This window comes from Vidua chalybeata, chromosome 15 (assembly GCF_026979565.1).
Source record: "Vidua chalybeata isolate OUT-0048 chromosome 15, bVidCha1 merged haplotype, whole genome shotgun sequence".
Classification (NCBI taxonomy): Eukaryota; Metazoa; Chordata; class Aves; order Passeriformes; family Viduidae; genus Vidua; species Vidua chalybeata.
Window position 1 is genome coordinate 16,962,524 of NC_071544.1, and position 21,909 is coordinate 16,984,432.

General features: G+C 43.5%; 1 protein-coding gene across 6 annotated transcripts in view; it reads right to left on the reverse strand.

Annotated features, from left to right (window-relative positions):
* Positions 1 to 20,643, reverse strand: part of CSNK1A1 (casein kinase 1 alpha 1) — a 32,298-nt gene extending 11,655 nt beyond the window's left edge. For 2 of the 6 annotated variants that reach the window (XM_053956345.1, XM_053956342.1), the window contains exons 1-6: positions 20,143 to 20,642; positions 19,253 to 19,359; positions 8,613 to 8,739; positions 6,710 to 6,808; positions 4,242 to 4,325; positions 1,388 to 1,527 (exon numbers count right to left, since the gene is read on the reverse strand). In XM_053956345.1, the coding sequence (XP_053812320.1) occupies positions 1,388 to 1,527; positions 4,242 to 4,325; positions 6,710 to 6,808; positions 8,613 to 8,739; positions 19,253 to 19,359; positions 20,143 to 20,265 (680 nt within the window). In that variant the 5' untranslated portion in view covers positions 20,266 to 20,642. Of the gene's footprint in view, positions 1 to 1,387; positions 1,528 to 4,241; positions 4,326 to 6,709; positions 6,809 to 6,898; positions 7,071 to 7,163; positions 7,301 to 8,612; positions 8,740 to 19,252; positions 19,360 to 20,142 lie in introns of those variants that run through there. The other 4 variants (XM_053956344.1, XM_053956346.1, XM_053956347.1 and 1 more) reach the window with 4 other exon arrangements.
* Between the last annotated feature and the right edge of the window lie 1,266 nt (positions 20,644 to 21,909).

The following is a 21,909-nucleotide window of genomic DNA, read 5'->3' on the forward strand; positions in this document are numbered from 1 at the left end:
ATGGGTCCATTATTACAATATATTGATAAAAGTAGTTTTCAGGATTTGGAAAACAGAGGACAGTCCCCTCCATTATTAAATACCACTGCAAACAGCTCCTTGAGCATAGCTGTCATTACTTGTAGGAAAACATGTTCTGTAACAGTTAAAAGTACAGGACTAGAGGTTGAAATATTCTGCCATAAGCTCCAGAACTGGTTTCTCTTGATTACAGGAATGCATTACTTCTTTGCCTCACTGCTGGCTTGACCTAGACAGTTCAGCAGCTTTTAGCAAGCACCAACCTACATTTCTAATTATAACAGAATTCCCATTACCAGCAGATATGGTGTAAAATCCAACTAAATTCAATTTTTGATGCCCAACTAAATTCTAAAGCAACATCCTTTGCAGATCCCTCCTTCACTCTCAGGTGCAAGCACAGACATTCCCTTACCAGAGCTGCTTGGGATCTGTGAAATGCATTTATTTCAGAAGTGACACCTGTCATTATCTCCCTGAGCCACATGCCAAGCTGGTTTAAATAATGGCACTGACAGACAATAAAATACCCAGAATGAACCTTAAAGAAATTAAAGTAAAAAAGGAAACATGGAGCATTTTAAAGCACCGTTTGTGGGTTACATGTTCTGTTGAAGGTGACCACGAGAAATTCTGTCATTCTCATCTTGGTTAACACAAAGGTCAGAGGCACAGACATTCCTGGAAGCTTTAACTACCCAAGAGAGGTAAAGCCACGCTCTTCAGTCATCCAATACAATTTTTAGGCACAGATGTAAGGAAGAGAGGCATCCCACACTTCCAAACAACCTGAAGTGCTCTCTCCACTAGAAAATACTAGGATTCTGTAGGAACAAAATGCCTTTGATCCAGAAGATAAAAACGTGTTTGTTGATTAAGCAAAGCTCTAATAAATATATCCACACACATGTGTACGTACCTACAGACATGAAACTGAAATACAGTGTGACTGAAGGTATTTAAGTCTTGCTTGCAGGCAAAAGGAGAAATAATGGTTTACTAAGTTGAAGAGAGTGAGAAAACAGGCCTGACACCAGCTTTAGAATACCCTTTCTGCTTACAGAAAGGCCTCTCAAGCTAGTCAGCACCATTTTATGTGTGAAGGGCCTCTGACAGAGCCACATCAAAGTATGGCTTAGCCTTTAAAAAGCCAAAATAATATGCAGAACATCCACCTGATGTCTGCAAGACACACAGTCTCTTCAAGAAGCAAATTAGGTGCTTGGATTTTCCCCCCTATCCCTGCACAGGCAGCCATAAGGAAGAACACTTGCAAAGACATGAATACACTTTCCATATAAAATGAGTTCAGACTCTCCAGAAGTTTCCAAAGACCACTCTGCACCCTCCAGAACGTTGCACTCACCTCTGCTCAATGCCAAGGTGTGCATTGATGCTGGCGTATCGAGCTGTGCCAGTGAGATTTTTGTCTTCTCTGTATGGTATGTGTTGCCTTGTCCTGTTGTCCCGGTACTTTTTGGCCAAACCAAAGTCAATAAGGAATAACTTCAAGAGAAATGAAAATAGGTTAGATTCCTAGCCAATTCCCCAAATCCCCAACTTCTTTCACTAGGCATTAGCTATGTTTTAAGACACCCAGACAATGTAACAGCCTACAGTTAAAAGAAGCAAAGTAACAGTGCAGAGGTGCAACCAGCTTTAACTAGTCAGTTAAAAATTCAACAGTGAATTACTTCAAGCCTTTTCTCAATCCCCTGCAATGGATTATTAGATGGTGCTACTCAGCCTCTGGAGATTAGTTCTACCACTGTTTTCTATCACTACAGCAGTCTGATGACTGCAGTGCACAGCTGAGGGAGGAAGATGTGTGAAAGCAAATCCCAGACCCCACTGGCACCAGAGCAGGGCACACACACAGAGTTAAGGGCACAGGCACATCCTGCAACCTCCTGTCCCAAAGAACAGTGGCCATTCTGCAGAGCACAAGGCCAAAACCTTCCCCAGCAAACAAGACAGCTTGTTCTTGGCTCACTTTAATGCTCCCAGAACACTGCCACAGCAGCAGGACAAACGTGCTGGTTTTAACACAGCCAGGAAGCTGGAGCCAAGGAATGGATCCAATTTGGGTTTCTAATAACCAAGCTTGCCCAATTATTTGGTATTTAGCAACCTGAGTGTGTGGTAATTAGTGTGTGGTAATCAGTGTGCTGCCAGCCAGCCCACCTACAAAGGGTCATCCAGGCTGTACTTTCTTGGGCAAGATTTCAGGACTAGGCAAAAAAAGCTGAGGCAGAAAGAAGTACATAAGGAACCTTTCAAATTCTAGCACTCAGACTTCAAGCTACAAATCCTGATTCCAACACTGGATTAATGCTACAGGACCAAGGACTACAATCCCTACAAACTGATCAGCGCTGCAAAACTAACTTGGGTGGGGGCAGAACATGATGGAAAGAAGACATTTAAAGTTTGATAAAGTCTCAGTAAAAACCAACTCAGTATCACCTTAAAGCTGATTCCAGAACTGAAGATACATCTTTAAGATCAAACTGGAGACTAAAATACATCCAAGGCTGAAATGTGGGGGGGGATGTGACTGGCACACTGCAAGGAAGTTCAACTCTGCATGAAGTATCCAAGATACTGAAAGCTTCTGAATTGCGGAGTAGCTACGGTTCAGAATTCTGATTCAAGAAGATTTACCAACTACAGTAGCCTAGACAGGAAAAAGCAAAGCTAAAATCCTCTTAAACTACTGGTGTCAGAGCAGAAAACCTGGGGTTGAAGTCTTGCCATGATTTACATGCAAACACAAGGCACTGCAGTGCTACATTTGCTGTTCAGGTGAAAGTCCTCCTGAAAGCCCAGAATGCTTGGAGCAAGGGACATAAACCCAAGTTCTTAAATCAACTCCACTGCTCAGACAGCTCAGCAAGGTGTGGGTCTTGGCTGTGCTGCACCCAGTATAGGCAGTGAGCACGGATATATTCCCTAGCTACCAGGAAATCATCTGATATGCCAGGAAATATTTGATATTGAATCCCAAAGCAGACAGTATAAAGCTTTACGTGATTGCTCTGCTGTGACTTTCCTAGAAGCAAAGCCTGAGCTCGACTGCAATCCCTCATTTTCTGACTTGGTCCACAGCACAGACCTGCAACTGGCTATTATTCAAGCAGCAGCTTCCCTGGGGAAGTTTGCTCTCTTCCCTAGCTCAGGATCAGTCTGTATTTCCCTGTGGATGGGTTGAAGGCAAAGGAGTGAGTCCCTCCTGGAAAGAATTAAGCTGGGAGACACAGCCCAATTTGGATGAGCACAGAACGTCCCAGTGCCGGTTCCCAGATAACCTCACAGCACCTTCATTCTGTTTCTTGCACTATCAGCAGGAAACTGGAGAAGTAGGGCATGATTTTTGCCAAGAGCAGCTAGAGAAATAGATCAAAGTCTGTGCCTGTGATAAGAAAGTTTCAGAAGCAGACAACAGAAGCCTGTCAGCTTGCATACAGCAGGAATCCGCCGGGGATTTAATCCATGGAGACTACTGTGGAAAGCTATGGACCAATGGCCAAGCTCCCGAGCAGTGATTCATATTCAGCAATTTCCAGCTGTCCTGCTACCAACTGGCAAATGTGCTCCTCTCTCTGCAATTCATCTTCAAGAGTCAGAAATATGACATTAGACACTACAAGATAAGCTCCTGCTTCTCCAAGACACGGCTTGTTGGAGTAATTTCAGGTTTTAAGCACAATGGATGAAAATATTAAGTCTTCATTACACATTTGGGGTGATTTTGAACGAGAACTGCACGGGGAGGAGTCTGGCTGAATTGATAGCAGAACTTCTCCATGTGCATCCATAGGAACTGCAGGAAACCTTCAGCAAGGCAAGCAGGAGCCCTGCTATTTCATGTCTATCCTTCACCACATTTTTAGGAGATTGCCTTTTGAGTTGGAAAGACCACAAATAAAGCCTGCACCTGAAATCAAGCACGTACATTTAGCCCTATCAAAGTTTAGAAATAATTCCACAATTTAAACAAGCGCCACAGGGAAACATCTTAGTAATGTTACATGTTTGCCAAGTATGTCTGAATAATGCCAACATAAGAGGTGCTTTTGCAAGGTCTACATTCTCCAGAAAAACGAAATAAAAAAACAAAAAATAAACCAAAAAAAAAAAAAAAAAAAAAAAAAAAAAACCAAAACAAAAATAAAGCACATGAATTTGGGGTTGAGGTTGGAATAGGAGACAGTTCAGACCTGGTTTAATCCTGAGAAAGATGGGTCCTGAGAAGTACTAACAGTCATGCTTCTTTTCCTCTTCCCCACTGGAGATTCTAAACACTGAACAAACAATAGAGGGTGGCAGTGCATCAAACAGTCTTGCTTACATTGCAACATTGGCCGGCGCAGACAGGCAACACCGAGGCGTTCGAGAAAGAACAGGGTAGCCAAATGCCATCCTTCTTCCACCAAGCACTGTACTTTTCAAAAAAATTGTATCTTTCCATCTTTTTTTTTTTTTTTGAGTCATATTTTGATTATTTATAGTAGTATTTTTTATTTTTTTTTCAAGGAGAAAATTTGACAGATGGGACAAGGTAAATTTCAACTGTGAGCCGCTCCAAAATGGCACTGCCTTAACCAGGGATAGCAATGGTGACATTTGGCTCTATTAAAAAAGGAAATTCAGGTTTTTGCTTACAAAAGCAGCCTTTGGTTCCACAAACTGCCCTTCCCCCATAAGATACTTAGAAAAAGTAAATCTTCAGTAAGGAAGAGGTAGAAGGCATTTAGTCACCTTAAAGTTTACTTTCATAAGCATGCAGGGCTTATTTCTAGCAGAGCTGGAAATTCATCTTTTAAGGTGGGAGCAAAATTTCTCCCAGTCACCAAATTAAAATTTGGGGAAAAAAAAAATCAATTTTTTTTTTTTAATATAACTGACAGGAAGCTACTGGAACAAGATTACCATGCTGTTCTAGTCTTTGTGGCTGATTTTCTTTGAACTGTGTAAAGTCATCTCTAAAAACCCCAAAACTACACTTGGTTACAAAAAGAAACATTAAATAGTGTATGGTGGCAAATGTTTCCTAGACAAAGCACTTGATTCCAAACTGAAGGAACCCATTCTGTATTTTGCTCATGTAAAACTATTAATTTGCACTTGGGTCAGGAACTACCTCCCTAACCCCTTGAAATGTTAAGTGAAGCCCATGCCCACAGTGCTTTACCACCATATCATTGCATGGCTCCCTAAAGGGGAAAAAATCAAATGGTTTGTAGGCAATTTTGTCTTTGATTTCAGCTGATGCAAATCTAAAGCGTTCCTCCTCTAACGTAAGCAGAGCAGCAATTTCTAGGCCATTAATCCACACCAAGATGAACTGGAGTGCAGCAATGCCAACCTAGCATGACTGTGCAAAAGTACAGAAAAATGGCCCAAAAAGAACAATTGGAAATCAGAAACTAAAACTAGGAAAAAACAAAAATAAAAGTTTTCAAGTTCTACTTTGAGTCATGCCAGAGAATTAAGGAGCCTAAACTGCTCAACACAGCAGAGAAAAATAGAGCTGTACAGAGTGAAAGTATGAAACTTGGGAACAAACAAAGTTTAACAGCAACAGGATTACATAAAGACTGCCTTTCAGCTGGAATTACAAGTTTTTCCAACAATGTTTGTCTCTAAACACTCAGTGCATTGCACCTCTTCAGACAAGAGCTGTTATCTCACATTATCCAAGCTTTCCCCTTCTAATGCTCATGGCCCTGACGTTGGCATTCATACAGGCAAACAAAGGTAAACATTTTGATTACTGGTAGTGCCTAACCAGATGAGACATCCTGGGATGGCATCTAGAGAAGATAAGTGGGAATCTTGCTTCCAATAAACAGCTTGATCACATACGTTTGTCCTGAATTAATTTCTAATCAGTAGCATGCTTAATGCATTGCCAATGCTGCCTGTCTGCCCGAGCTCGACATACAAATTGCAGGATTAAGCATATTTCACTCAAGAAAACTAAAAATAAAATGAAAAAGTTGCCTTCCAGGCAGGAAACATGCACTTCTGACTATGTTTACCCATCCCAAAAAGAGTAACAACCTCAGCCCACCCCCCACCCACCCTCAGCTTTTTTTTTTTCCCCACACAGAGTAAACTGAGACAAAAATTTTGTTGTACAGCAGGTATTCTACAGCTTAACAGTTTTCCATCAATATAATTGCATCATTTATTTTATTTATAAAGGCATCTGCATGTTGGCTCTTGGTCTTATCCACAATTCTGATGGTTGAAGAGACTTTACCAGTCTGTCACTGCAAGGTTTAATGCCCTGCTGACTGGTAGGTCAGGAGCTCCCACGTTGCACAAATTGTTTTCATCCTAGGAGGTCAGCCCCAAAGCCAAAGATAAGATTTGACTTTATCATAGAGGAATAAAATGCTATGACAACAGACATCTTGAGAGAAGTAGTCGAGTATTCTCTAGGGTTAGTTTATAACCTTGTTGCAAGTCTAGAAATCATCTTGCAATCAAGCAAGGGTGGGAGAGAGATCCACAGCGTTTACAAGTGGACAGCAAGAAAACCAAGTTCTCACACCCAAGAACTGTGGTTTAGCATCCAAAATAGCAGTTTTAGCAATGGATTTTACAAAAGTTGTGCAGCTGGAATCAAATCACACAGGCATTCCCTCTGCAGCTTGGAAACAAAGAGCTTTGGACTAACCTTATTACAGTGACGCCCAATACCCATTAGGAAGTTATCTGGTTTTATGTCTCTGTGTATAAAATTCTTTGTGTGCACATATTCAATTCTACTGATCATCTGTAAAAAAAAACCAGCAACATGTAAGATTTCAAAGAGAGCAAGACATTTTAATAAACCTTCAATGAAAGCATGAATTTTTAGTGTTACCTTCCTCTGCAACTTCAGTTTATGCATTTGCTTAATGAAAACCAATTTTTTTAAAATGCTGTCTGAGTATTTTCTTTTCATGTTAAAATTCCACAGTCTTGGTCAGAAACTGGCAGATTAAATACCTGAGTAATTCCCAGATATTGAAGTTCATGTTTCTAACTATAGCATCCTATTAAAAAGGAATTGTTTTTCATTATTTCAAAGGTTTTAGAGCTACCACAAGCCAATTTTAAAGCTCATTCCCTCCCCCTGTCCCAGTTACTCATTCATCTGGTTATTCATTCATCAAACATCACTTTTCCAGGTAACAGTTTTCCATGGAGCAAGTCACAACTTGATGGTGGCCCATCCTGCCATATCTAGGCTACCCTGATCCCAGAATATCTGGCGACATGGAGAAACTCTGGCACATCTGTGTCATCACACAGGGCCAACCCATTTCCTGTGGGTGAGATCACGGCCTGTGGTTATGTGGCACAGCTCTGCAGCTCCTCAAACACTCCTCTTGCAGCCTTGAGTTGTTACATCACCCCCCTGACAGCTGTTTGCTGGACTGTGCCCTAACAGCCACTTCTGAGCACTGCTATCCCCCATTTCTGCCTGCTTCCCAGCTGACAGCCAGTTAATGTTTAACATCCTAAGGAATACTGCACAAACCCCTGGTGGATTCCCTGGAGATGCTGTCACACCCAGGCTCTGGCTAAGTGAGCAGGCAAATGGCTCTCTAAAGCAAGCACATCACCCTCTTAAGGCAGCTGAGAACAGGGACAGCTGACCTTGTCTCCAGACAAATGCCTTCAGCTTCCTTGGCCAAGAGCCTGGGATTCTACGAGCATCTGGCTAAGTGACAACTTGGTACTGATATCTATTACGTAATATTAGATGAAATTTCAACTACCATTGAAAAATTCAACTTGAAAAACCCTCAGTGCTTTTCAAGGAGCTGAAGGAAGCACAATCAAGCCATTTATTAAGCAGTAAGAAATAAATATGGCTGCTCATTTCAAATGCTGGATTCTCATGACCAAGTTGGAAAAATATCAACTGCTATAAAAAAAGACTTAAGAGAGTTTTAGAGGCTATGTTGGAGGTAGAGTGGCATCTCCACTAACAGCTTTAAGAACTGTCTGTGAGGACCACACAAGCAAGGCAGTTATTTATTATTAGCTCACTGCCTGGTCCTAGTGATGCCTTGGATCATCTGTCCTTGGTCCCTTAGCTAGAGAAAGAATTGTTTTGTTTCCCTGCTCTGTGAAGAGAGCTCACCAGCCCCTCATATGAAGCTCAGAACTAAAGCAGCACAGAATGTGAAAATATAAAGCTGAAACCTGAGGCATCACTAGGGGCTACAGGAGGGTGTGAGAGCACAGGGACAGACTTGCATGTTGTCACCACAGGTCCCATTGACTTAGATCACCCACAACTGGAGAGTGTTTCAGCCCCTGGGGTGATACTGGCAGTGAATCCACCCAAATTAGTCTGAAGATTTTAATGAAGTTGCCCTTAAAGCAGCAGCACAAAGGCCCTGGCAGCTGCAGTGCCCTCCCACTTGGTGCATTTTGTAGGGCAGAGCACACAGAAACCACCGTTACTTTGTCCTCATTTAGGTCAAGTGTTCACTTAGTGTATAAAACACTGCATCAATTATTAAAGCCACTCTGCAGGAATCCCTCAGGGCTCTGAAGCTGCTCCCACCAAGGTGTGCACATACCTGGTCTGCTAGCATAAGTACTGTTTTCATCGTAAACCTGCGAGAACAGAAGTTGAAGAGGTCTTCCAGGCTGGGCCCCAGAAGATCCATGACTAGAACATTGTAGTCCTTTTCTTGACCATACCACCTGCAAGAAAGGAAATGATCCAGCATTATTAGCAGGAATCCTGATGCAGCCCAGGGTACCCTCAGTGCTCTCAGCTACAAGGGCATGTTGCTGACTAATGTTCCATCTTAAAAGCTAATGAGAACTTAATGTTGGTAATATCTTGTTTTTCCTGGAAGCAAAAGTCTGAGCACAAACCAGAACACACAAGTTGGCAATTTTCCCTGAAGAGACAACACTACTCCACTTCAACAACCAAAATACCAAATACCAGAATGAAAATGCAACCAAAGCAGCAGGGTCCTTATACTGAGGGGTGTGTACAACACCTGGACTGAAATTCCTCTGCAGGACACCTTACTCTCATTGTTCCTGCGTTACTTCACTTCACAAAACCATCTCAACATGCCTTAGGCTTTGTTTTCAGGTCTGACTTCTCTGCACCAGACCAAAGCAGCTCCCTCACACACTTTTTCATTTATTTCTCAATTTAAAAAATGCCAATCAAGTTCTATTTCCAATTAAGTTGAAGATAAAGGCTCTTTATCAGGCTTTTAACATCATACAGAAAGCAGCACATAGGCGACAGAAAAGCAAATGTAGAAACATAACAAAATATTAATCGCAGCTATATTGTGATAGTAACCTTTAAGTGCCCAATACATCCATTTTGGACAAAAATAAAGTCTAACAATGCTGTGAGGACATGCAGAAGTCCTTCTATGGATAGTTTCCTTTCCAATCCATGTTTAACATTTCCACCACAGCCCTGCTTTATTGCATCTGCAGCTGGGTGTGGTTATCTCCCCACCTAAGCTCCAGAGCAGACCTGGAGTCACCCCCTGGACTCCTGCACATCTCAGCTGTGAATCTCCACCCTTGAAAGACAGGGCTGGAATATTCTCCTCTCCAGTCCTTCTGCACGTCCCAGATAACTACAGTTAAGTGACAGCTGTGTGTGAAAAACTCTTTTGAAGCTGACATGACACCTGTTTGATCCGAAGGCTGCAATTTTGCCTTTTCTAAGCTCCTGGTCGTTACATCAGGGACACTCAGCCAGCAGTCCAGGGAGAATTTCCCTCAATTTCCCAACAACAGAGGTATGGACAGGTACCCCCAAGATGTGCCTCATAAGAAGAGCATGCAGATGGAAAAAAAACCAAACCCCTCAAGATTCAGCTTAAAGTAGTAGTTGGGGCTTAAATATCTGTACAGACACTGTATTTCCACTTTAGGCAATGACTCCAGTACACCAGTGCATGACTGTCTGGAAAATAGTTACCACTGAGAAAGTCAACAAATTCCTAGGTACTCACAGGATTCCAAGCTTAGCTTAGCTGGGATAGTAAAATAAAATGTTTACAAAGCCAGAGAGAAAAGACTCTATATTTGGATTTGTTTCAGGAATTACTGGCCTGTACCTTCCCACTGTCTGGAGCCTAGGAGAAACCATGCCCTTCATTCCTGCATTGTTATAGATCTGATTAAAGTTATATATGAGCTGTGGCTCACACTCCCTGCTTTACACATCAGTCTAGACCTTTATACATTCCCTGCATCAAAATGGGATGCAGAAAATATGTATTTTGAAAGCAATCATTCAAATGAAATGTCAATGGAACAGCTCTGTAAACAACTCCAGGGGTCACAGGTGAAAATGAAACATTATGGTCACCCAAAGTAATGAAAATTGGAGCAAATGTCCTTTCTTAGGTATTCTGTCCTATGAAATTTAGGTTCATTGAGAAAAAAAAATTCATTTCAGCCCAAAAAAAAAATTTTTGGGGCTGAAATGAAGAATTTTAAGGAGTAAATCAAGATCTAGATAAAGTACTATTTTCTTCAAGGGATGGAATTCTAATTGAGATGCTGAGTGTAATTGTTCAGCACAGCAACGGTTCAGTGCCCAAGAGATGCAGTGAAGGGAAAGAGATCAAAGATCAGCCTTCGGTGGAGCTAAGAAAATTGAGTCCCAGCCTGACAGACAAGGTGAAGCTGATGCAGAGGAAGGCCACCCTGGAAGGTACCTTTTAAAAACCTTTTTGTTCCTCCACAGGGATCTGTCTGCTGAGTAAGTGCAGTAATTCAGGATGATTGCACAACCTCTGTTCGGCCTATTTCTATGTATGAACAAGAAAATTCTCTTCTCCTGACCATTCTGCTCTGGTGGAAAGCACATTCAACTCTCCAAGAAAAAGAAATAAGGCAGAGCCTCTTAATATTTTATTTTCACATTTACCTGCCTGTAATTCCTCACTGAAGACTGTGACACCTATTCATTTCACTTCTGGCAACTGCAACTTCTTCCAAGGTATCAGAGTGTTTTATTTACTTTGCTAACACTCCAAGTAAGTTTTCGTTTTCCTTGGAACACTTCCAGGGAAAATGGGATTAAGAAGTAAAGCAACATCATGTCCACTCAAGGTGTAGGAGCTGCTACTACTGGCAGCTCTGAATGAAAGAACATTACAAGTCTTGACTTTTCTTAAAATTTGAATATTAGGATATATAAAAGCTGGTGTCCCAAAAAGAGATCTTCACAAGTTCTTATACTGCATCAGCAGGGAAACTTGGAATTATCTACTAATATGAGAGAATGATTCATACAATGCCCTGGGCAACTATTAGGTGGCACTGGCATCTCAGAATACAAGTGTGCCCACATGTCTGAGAGATCCAGGGACTTCCATCAGCACACTTGAAATCCTTTCCCTATAATAAAGTTGAGGATGCAACATAAGTAAGAGAGAGTTTTGGAGAAGTGAAAAGTGGGAGCAAGAGATTGAACTATTTGAGAGCCATTTTGGGTGGGTAATTACTCGATTTAATTACATATAATGTATTATTTCAAGAAGAGAAGCTACTTTACTAGAAAAAATTCTCCTGATCTTTCTCTAATTGATTCCTACTGTGCTTTACATCCTTACATAAAACATTAACAGGACAGAATCATGAGGAATAGTTGAGTGTGCCCTTGAACAGGCAGTGTCACATAAATATCTGATACAGATGTCACAAACCCATTTGAGCTTCAAGGTGTGCCCAAGCTCCCAAGCAGGAAAATGCTTCATCACTCTCCCTTCCCTCATCTGTTTCAAGCTACAGAAACTATTCCAATTAGTCAGAATATAGTGAACCTCTTTTATGAAGCTTTCTATCAGAGCATGGTTAAAGGCTGAGCACAGTGACCTGAATTTGACTTCAGTGACTTGTCTGTGTGAAAGACCAAGAGTGGACACGTCACCAAGTTTCCAAATCATGTGGTTTGAGAGCCTGGTCTATAACCCCAGCATAAACACAAAGCTGAAATTTTCTACCATCTCGGATTTCAGTATCTGAGCTCTGTGGGAACATCTAAGTCACACCACACAACAGTTTGAGAGTGTTTAGTTTCTAAATAATACACAGCAAAGCAGGTATGATGTCAGGTCACATGCCAAGTGGATGTTTACTTGAACTGACACGGGGTGGGTTTTTAAATTCTCTTGACTAACCTCGAGACAAGGAAGTGAACTCTTGATGCATATCTAGTACTTGGTGGCAAACACTGTAGTCAGCTCTACCCAAACTTAAAATCCTTTTGCCTTTTCAGAGCTGCATCTTCCAAAAAAATCAATCATTTCTATTTCAGCAACTGCGCATTTTGTAAATAATGTCAAGGACAAAAGAAATGTTTGAGGAAGTGTTTTTTAATAGCTTGGCTTGTTTTGTTTGCATTTTTTATTTGTTTTACCTAAGAAAACATTTCATTTGGTTATTAATAGTATTTTTTCACATCTTCCTTTGAAAGGGTCAAACAGAACTAGGCAAACTAGCAGAGAAAGGGGGTGAAGGGCTAACAGAATCACACAGAAATTCCAGCCCAGTTTCACACTACTGTGTCACTCACACAATCCCAATCAATAACCAACAGTTTCATTCACCACACTGGCAATTATAATAATTACAACGAGGTAACAAACCCAGCACAAGTACCCAAAACGTGTGAGAAAGAAATAAAAGGATTCAGGAGATCCACATTAAAAAAACAAACAAACAAATTCAGATCAAGATTGAGGAAATTGCTGAATTAGTAAATGACAGCTGTAAGCTACTGGCAAAGAAATCCCAAATCCCAGAATTCTGAAGACATGGAGGCAGTAAAGGCACCTCACTTTGCCTACAGCTTATACAAAAAACCAGAATATGAGCTCAGTGTCACAAAAAACTGTTCCCATCGCCAGACAAACCATGACAAGATCATTTTGTTCCAACTTAATAAAAGCTCTCCTCAATCAACACCTGCTTTGCCAGGTAGCCCATCCTCCACTAAGGGCTTCTGTCAGCTCCATCACTGACTATTCCCACAGGGGCTCTGGCAAGCTGGAATTACAAACAGAGCTACAGGAGGCTGTGCTTTGGTCAGACAAAAACATCTCCTGGTGCCTCACTGCAGGGAAGGACAATTCTTCCAACACTGAGCATTTAAACTCAAACCTTTGCACTTCCAGAAACATCTATACCCCATTACAAGGGTGATTTTGACTTCTTTGACATTACATAAACTTTTGCCACTTTCATAAATTACAGTGTGTGACCCTATGATTACTCTGTGTAAGCCTATGTAATTAAGTTTCTCAGCACTTGTATTTTCAAGCAACAAGTGAAAGAGTTCTCTTGACAGAAATGGAGATTGTCAGAAGAACTAAGGTGGATTTAAAAGCTGTTAGAACAAAAATGTAAGGTGAAAAAGCAAGCTGAAAAGAACTTGCTAACAGAATTACCTGAGATCACCTAATTAGTAAGTTTGACAAGTCAGCAGGCCCATGAAGGGGAATATGCAAGTCTGGAAAGCCTCATGGACACAAAGGATTCAGACATCCCACAGAAATCCACATGGCACTGATGTGGTGAACACTCTGGAACTGCATTCCAACCCTGCCAGCCCTAAGTCACTCACACAAAAGTCTCTGCACTGGGCATTAGTCAGATGATGGGACTAAAGAGAAAACACTGACCTCCCTGTAATTACATAGCTCTGATATCCCTGAAAAATCCCAAATTATCCTAAGAGGAAAAGTGCAGCTGTTCCACACAGAACCTGTGAATTGAGATCACTGCTGCAAGCTCTGACACCAGCTCAGGAAAGAAAACCCAAATCCCAAGAAGGGCAGAAAAGAGACTTGAGGAAAAATGGGAGGGTTGGGGACCTCTGCAATCATTTACTCAAACAGCTCAGCAAGGCAGTTATGGAGTTATGCAATTAGTCCTTATAGATACAGGAGGATGGGGAAAAGGAAAATGTTTTTAACAAAAATCAGGGAAAAAAGAACTGGCCGATGAGTGCCTGTGGGTACAAGCACTATCTTCAGGCACTCTGGCTCTCTGTCCAACAACACAGCCATGAGCACTGCCCTGCTGTCCTACAAAGCTGTGATGTTGTACCTGATTCAGACCCTTCTGCTCCCATGTTCTCAGCACAGACATCTCCTGACAAAAATGACAGTGCAGACAAACTGGAAAGTGAATTATGCCTATAAAAATGCACTGAGTGTTACAGACACTGAAGCAACACATAAGAGAAAGGTAATCCATCAGAGATTAATTTCTAAATTGACACATATTTTATATTTCTGCTTTATCTCCCCTGAAACTGGAAAAGCACTTAACTGCTAACCAGCTAGGAGTAATAGAAATGAACTTCACATAATATGGCATGACTGAAATCCTGAAGTGCAATATTTAGCAGATGTCACCTAACGTTAGTTGCCATGGAGAGCATGAATTAGGCCACCCAAGTACTAAATAAAGAAACAGCCATGAACAGCCTACGCTATGGAACTGGCTCCACTCTATAAATAAAATTCTGGATCACTTTTTGTACAGTTCTGAGAGCAATCCATGAAGGATGCCAGCACAACTCATCCCCTGAGCAAGGAGGTGGCTTCATGTGCCCAGTGTGATGCTGAGCTGTTCAGTGAACTCCATTAACACCTGGGCCAAGTCAGGAGTGGAGATTCCCCTGCAAAAGGCAGGAGCTGCAGTTCAGTGAGAAGGTGAACCATTAATCCACAGTGGGGACAGCAAACATCACTGAGGAAAAGAATATTCTAGTATTATGTCTGCTCATCATTTGTTTCAACCAGGAGTAACACTGACCTCAAACTCCAAAGTTAAGGCAAGGAGAAAAAAAAAAAATCTAACTTTGATCTCTCTTGAATGCTTTGAAAAAATCCCCAAAGACCACCTAAGACAAGAGTTTAGATTGGTGGAAAACAGGAAATAAAATTTATTTACTTATATTTATTTTCTTAATAAAGGAACCATAGGTATTCATTTAAAATATTAACTTCCATTTTATTTAGAGGCACAAGAAGAGGCTTCTGGTTACCTATGAGATGGTTCTACCCTTCAATATACAGACTAACTAATAATAAAGTTATTTCATAGTAGGACTTATTGATAGAACTTTTTTTTCTGGAGGGGGAGTGGGGTTTCTTGTGGGTTTAATGAGTGCTTCTCTGGTTTTCTCATGGTGGTTTGGGTTTTTTTGGTGGTTGGTTAGGGGTTTTATGCTGCAGGACATTACTGAGAAAACAGTTAAAAATGCAGGTGTTTGAGAGGTGTGTTTGCACCTTTTTAAGCACCACTAAAAAAAAAAATCAACATTTCAGGTGCTTAAGGCAAATTTAGTTTTGATAACTCTTGGATTATCAACCTTGACCACATTTTTCCATCACAGGTAGTATTTAATGAAGATGTATAAGGGCACATTCTGTTAATAATTATTCAGCAACATGGCAGTAATCAACCAGAAGCACAAATACTGTAAATAATTTTTCTCCAGAAAACTCAATTCAGAATTTAATTTCTCTCTGAATTTCTCAACATCAAAATATTTGCAAGTGCTGCATTGAAAAACTCAGAAATGTGGAGATTGACTTATTCAGTTAGCAAGAGAACTTTGCAAAAAAAAGCCTCACAAAACACTAAGTCAGTAACTTTTTGTTTTTAACTCACAAATAGCTGATCTTCATCAAGGATACAACCAATAGCTGATGAACACCATAAATGGCAAAAAACATCAAGAGCTGCTATCCCAGGTAATTTGAATAATTGCTTTTGTGGATAAAGCTTTACCAGAGTTAAAACTGCGGACAAGCACCCAAAAAATCAAACACACTGTGCTGCATTCCTCCGAGGCAGCACCAGGAATTGGGGAATAAAGGTGGACAGTCCCAGCTAATAGGATCAGTGCCCAGTTAATGAGATTACAGCTCAAAATGCTTTGTCACTGAAAAACAGAGGGGAAAAAAAGCAAAGGGCAGCTGATGAGGGAGAACAATGAGAATAAGCCCAGCAGAATGCACTGCTGTCCTAAAGGCACAGCAGATTGTCACAATGTTAAGCTGGGTTCAAGAGCCTTTTGGGAAAAATTGAAGTAATAATTAAGCAAAATTTGAACATCAAGAATAAAACATAGTTTTTTGGGGGTTTTTTTTGGAGTATTAATGAAAGTTTTGTGAAACTTCAGGGTTAATTTCAGAAACTTTGCTGCTCTTTTAGGAAACAATAAGCAGCAAATTTAAAGACTTAAAATGGTTTAGAATATTCAGAATAAAATTTCCAATTCATTCACACCAATCTCTTTTTGCTATTTTCTCTACAAACATGTTTTTTATTACAGCACAATTGAGCACCAAAGCCCCTTGTTCAACTTCCACAGGTGAAGGCTCATTGTTAACCCCAAAACTAAGATTTTTGCTCATTAGTTTCTTGCAAGGAGCCAAAAAATCCCTCAAATTAACCTTAAAGGCTGTAAAAACAATTCCTTGGTTCTAGGTAACTTCAGTGACACTCCAGACACATGTTCTTGTAATTCTAAGTTGCAGTCACATCTAAAGGCAGAACTCAGCTTTAGAAACAGGAGTCCCTGAATGAGCAATCCAGACCTCATTTATTATCTCAGCTCTGTGAGTCACAGAACCACAGCAGAGACCACTTGAGTGAGGCAAAGTCACATCATGCAACTGCCAGGAAGTTGATCTTGGCCAATGCATCACTTAAGTAGGTGAAAAACAGAGGAAAAGTTCATCACGCTCAAATGAGGAGCACAATTTTTCGTGTTGATGTGTCCAAGATGTGGACTGAGTTTTATAAAGCATGGCAATGGGGGAAATTTTGGCATGATTCCTTCATTTCCTATCAAATTCTTGTGCTGCTGCTGTTTAAAAGTGTCACATTACAGAAATTTTACCAAATGTATTGACTTTCCTTCACCCTTGTGAATACACTGAGCCAGAACAGCTTATTCCAATGTGACAGCATATTATTATAACACAATGGTGGCACATGGATTATCAACAACACATGCAAAGTGACCTAAGTATTGACTTGGATTCAAAGCACCATGGATTCTACCTCTACTAAACACAGAATATTTTAATATTTGTCACAAGAACTATGCTGGTCCCCTACTCAGCTTCCTCTTTAAAGAAAATAAACCTAAGAATGCTGATTTAGATTTTCTCAAGCATCACCAAACCAATACCAGCAGCCCAGGGAAACCTCTCAAGGAGTATCTGGTACATAAAATAAATTTACAATTAATGCTGCTTCTGAAAAGAAAAAGAGTATTTCCAAAAACTCACTTTTCTAGAAAAATACTACAAAGATTAACATTGTGAGAAACTGAAAGAACTGACTGACATTATTCAATAATCACACACCTTTAGCACAATGAGTCTATGAATCAGTTTGGTGAGTGTTGCCTCATCTATCCATTCTCAATTTTTTGGACCTTGTATTATTTTTCAGAGGGTACAAGAATGTCAAATACAGAGGAAAGCTGTAGTTGAAGCCAGAGGTAAGTTTCTCAGCAGGCAAGGCACCAGTATTTCCCAAGGCATTTTAACCAAATACAAGAAATGAAACAGTATCTCAGTGGAAAAGCCAAAAATTTGCAACTTGGCCTCATTATAGCACCACTCACTCATTTACTTTTCAAAAAAGTAGTTCAAGAATGCCTGCTTTTCCAGTTCTGTGATGAAACACCTGATATCTGCTTGCTCTGGCTGTTTTCCCAGTTATCCCTGTTTTAGCATGCAACATTACTGTGAAAGCTTTCCAAAATGCAATTCCTATTCTTTCAGTTGTGAAATAGAAGCAGCCACGTTTGAGAAAAAAAAAAAAAAAAAAAAGGAAACTGTATTCTCAAAGAACAACTGCATCTGTTTTCACACCAGCAACTCTGTTGAAGCTGCAAGTATTTAATTCAGGTATGTTGATTGTGTCCCTGCAAAAGGATGGAGTGAATGAGGACAGATGGCCAGGACAACACTGTCTCCTCCAGCTCACATTCAGGATCAGAGCCAGTTGTGGTTGGGGGGGAAGGAGGAGGGAGCTCTTAACCTCAGAAATGCAGATTTGTACTAGGCTTTGTCCAAATTAATACAGAATCTTGGCTATGTCATCGTGAGAACTTTAAAACAGACCCTAAATGTCACTATTCATCCTGTACAAAGTCAGGAAGGGTTAAATTAAATGGAATCCAGAGTTTGACACAGAACCTAATCTGAAATAGTTTGTGCAGCTCAAGGAACAAAAGTCCTTTAGGCCATTGTGGCAAGGGAAAAAAAAAATACTAACTTCAAAAACAATTATTAACAAAGTTTCAAAAAAAGGAACAACTTGTAAAAAGTCTCACTGGAGAAAACTGAAGTTTCATGTAACTCTTTGAGGCCCAGATTCGGAGTTGGGCACTACCCCAGAGTAAGAACTCGATAATCCCAGGAGGAATAACCCCTCCACGAGTCCTGCACCAGCGATTTTCTTCCAGATCAGGAAATTCTGAAACCCTGGCGAAAGTTTCAGTTGGAATACGAAGCGAGGAGCCGCATAATGAGGAACTGGGAGGGATTAATCCCGTACGGAAAGCCTGGTGACGCATCTGTTGCGGGCAGCAGAAAGGAGCCGCTGCCATTTCATTCCTGCCCCAGGTTCTCCGCAGTCTCAAGGCTGGCGGCTCATAGCTATGAAAGGAAAAAAAAAAAAAAGGCACAAGCCCGAGCACGTCCCTTGTCCCACCAGGAGAAGGGGGAGGGTTAATCACGTCCAGCCGCCATTTTCTGAGCGGAGCAGGAAGACATGTTGAAAAAAAAAAAAAAAAAAAAAAAAAAAAAAAGAGAGAGAGAGGCAACAAAAGAAAGCAGCCATTTCCAGGGCCGGCTCCCAACTCTCTGCCTCTCGGAGAAACAGCCTCCTCGCACTTTGTAATAATGGCCACAAGAATTTCTCGCTGGGTGTCTTGCTCTCTGTACAGACAGCAGGCCTGCCAGAGGAACCCAGCGAGTTGGAGAGCTTGGAATGGAGCATTTCCCCCTTTATCACCCCCAATCCTGCACGGACAAATTTCTTTTCGCGGCGGTGCCCTGCCTCACACTCAAAAGTATAAAACAACTGCCAATATACAGTAATAAACGTGACAAAAAAAAAAAAAAAAAAAAGTCACGCCAAGCACGCAGAAACGCCACTGGCACACGGGGCTGATTCCTACCGTATATGTGGGATGCCAACTCCTCCCTGCAGGATCTTGTACAGTTTGCTTTCATAGAGCAGCTGGGGGTGCCGAGCCTTCTGAGACTCCAACTTCACAGCAACTTCCTGCAGGGAGAGGGAACAAGGAGTCAGGGCAGAGCGTCCACCGAGCTTTAAGGGGCACAGCACTTCCACATCCCCCACACACCCCCGATGCCAACGCTTTCGGGTATATATTTATTTATTTCCCAGCTCGACGTGCTGCATTTTGTGGCGTCTTCCGATAAAATCCACATCGCGGTGATTTGAACATAAATATCCATCCCGGGTCATGCATTTGAGCTAGAGATGTGGAGTCTTCAGAACCACTTAAGTGAGGAAGAACATACGTGGGTGTTTCTTCTTTACAGCTCAGAGTCGTGAGGGGGAGGAAGAAAAGAAAAAAAAACCCAAAGGAAAAGCTGGAAAAACAGGGGGATCTTCTTTGTTTCTATTAGTGTTGATGAAACGAGATACAAAGTGTTCCCCAGCTGAGGCAGAGGAGGAGATGAATGGCGGGCGAGGGACGACGACTTTGGCCGCTCACACAACACAAATACGTTTAAATATGTTTTCCCACAATGGTTTTCGCCTCTTTTCTCCTCTCCCAAGTGCTGGGTAGGGGAGCCCGCGACTGCAGGGCTCTGCTGTGGAAGGGGCACCGAGGAAGAGCCTCGGTGGGAAGGGGGGGGATGAAGACCCTCGGGGGAAAGAGCCCCTCGTAGGGGGGAAAGAAAGACCCTCGGGGGAAGGAAGATCCCACCCCGGGGACACGGAGGGCACCGCCGGGGGCAGGTGGGGTTCGGAGAAGCGATGGCTGGTGCCCGGCTCCCCCCGGGGAGCTGAGGGGCGACTGCGAACGGCCCTTACCTCCCCGTTGGTGATGTTGATCGCCAAATAGATGTCCCCGAAGGAGCCCGACCCGATCTTCCGCACCAGCTTGTATTTGCCTCCGACAATGAACTCGGCCTTGGAGCCGCTGCTGCTCGCCATGGCGAGGGGCGGCTCTCGGGCCCTCCCGGCCGGATCGGCGGGACAACGAGGCCTCTACGGCCGCCCCCGAGGAGGGGAAAGGGGCTGGAGGGGGGAGAGCGGCGCAGCCAAGGACGGACCCCGCGCTCAGCTCCAGCCGGGGCCCTCGAGCGGGCGCCCCCCCCTGCGCGGCTCTGCGCCGCTCCCCGGCTCTCGGCGCGCTCCCGAAACAGGAGAAGCGGCCCCCGAGGTGCTTGTGAGAGCAGGGAGGGGAAAGGGGGGGGGAACTCGCGGGGTCGCGGCGGCCGCCGGCCGCTCACTCGGCCGCCGCCGCCATCTTGTGCCTGAGCCGCCGCCGCCGACACAAAATGCCCCCGGCGCGCGGCCGCCGCTTCTTCACCGCGCGGGGCGCGCTGGGAGCGGGGCGGGGCGCTGCCGCGAGAACCACGCCCCCTCGCCAAGATGCACCAATCACCGACCTCAACCGGCGCCCCGCCCTCCAGCCGGGGGCGGTGATTGGGTGAGCTGAGGGTGTGCGCATGCGTACAGCGCCACTCCGCCAGTCCGGGCGGAAGAGGGCGGGGAAAGCGGACGTGCCCTCAGTCGCTCTTAAAGGGGCAGGCGGCGGCAGCGAGTGGGGGCTGGTCGGGGGCTTCTTTGCGGCGTCCGCGCTGCCCACACAGCCCTGAGCCCTGCTCGCCACAGGGACAGGGGATGGAGCTGCGTCAGCCACCACTGAGATGCCACCCCACAGATGGTGCTGTTGCCAGGTTCTTCTCACCATCCAGGCCCCAGCCTGTGTTTACAGTAACAGTCTGGTTTGTGGATCAATAAATACACAACAGCTTCGTTCACTGGAGGTGTTTAAGGAAAGGGTGGATGGGGCACTCAGTGCTTTGGTCTGGGTCGCGAGGTGGGGATCGGTCACAGGCTGGACCGGATGATCTGGGAGATCCATTCCAGCCCCAACGATCCTGGCACGTTGTGATTCTTGCCATGGCTGTGGCAAAGCCCTGGAACAGCTGCCCAGGGCTGCTGGGGAGTCCCTCGCTCTGGAGACCTCCCAAACCCACCTGGACACATCCCCATGCCCCCTGTTCCTGGACCAGCTCCAGAGGTCCCTTCCAACAAATCTGTGATTCTCTGAAATCCACATCCTCCTTTTCCCAGCCCATATCCACATGGGGCTCCTGGGGCCGAGCTGTTCCTGTGCACACACACCGTGCTCCATCACCTTCCTCACCCCTCAGCTCCCCCTCATCCCCTCACACCGTGCTCCATCACCTTCCTCACCCCTCAGCTCCCCCTCAGCCCCTCACACCGTGCTCCATCACCTTCCTCTCTCCTCAGCTCCCCCTCATCCCCTCACACCGTGCTCCATCACCTTCCTCACCCCTCAGCTCCCCCTCGGCCCCTCACACGCTGCTCCATCACCTTCCTCTCTCCTCAGCTCATCCTCAGCCCCTCACACCGTGCTCCATCACCTTCCCTTCCCCTCAGCTCCCCCTCATCCCCTCACACCATGCTCCATCACCTTCCTCACTCCTCAGCTCCCCCTCATCCCCTCACACCATGCTCCATCACCTTCCTCACTCCTCAGCTCATCTTCATCCCCTCACACGCTGCTCCATCATCTTCCTCACGCCTCAGCTCATCCTCAGCCCT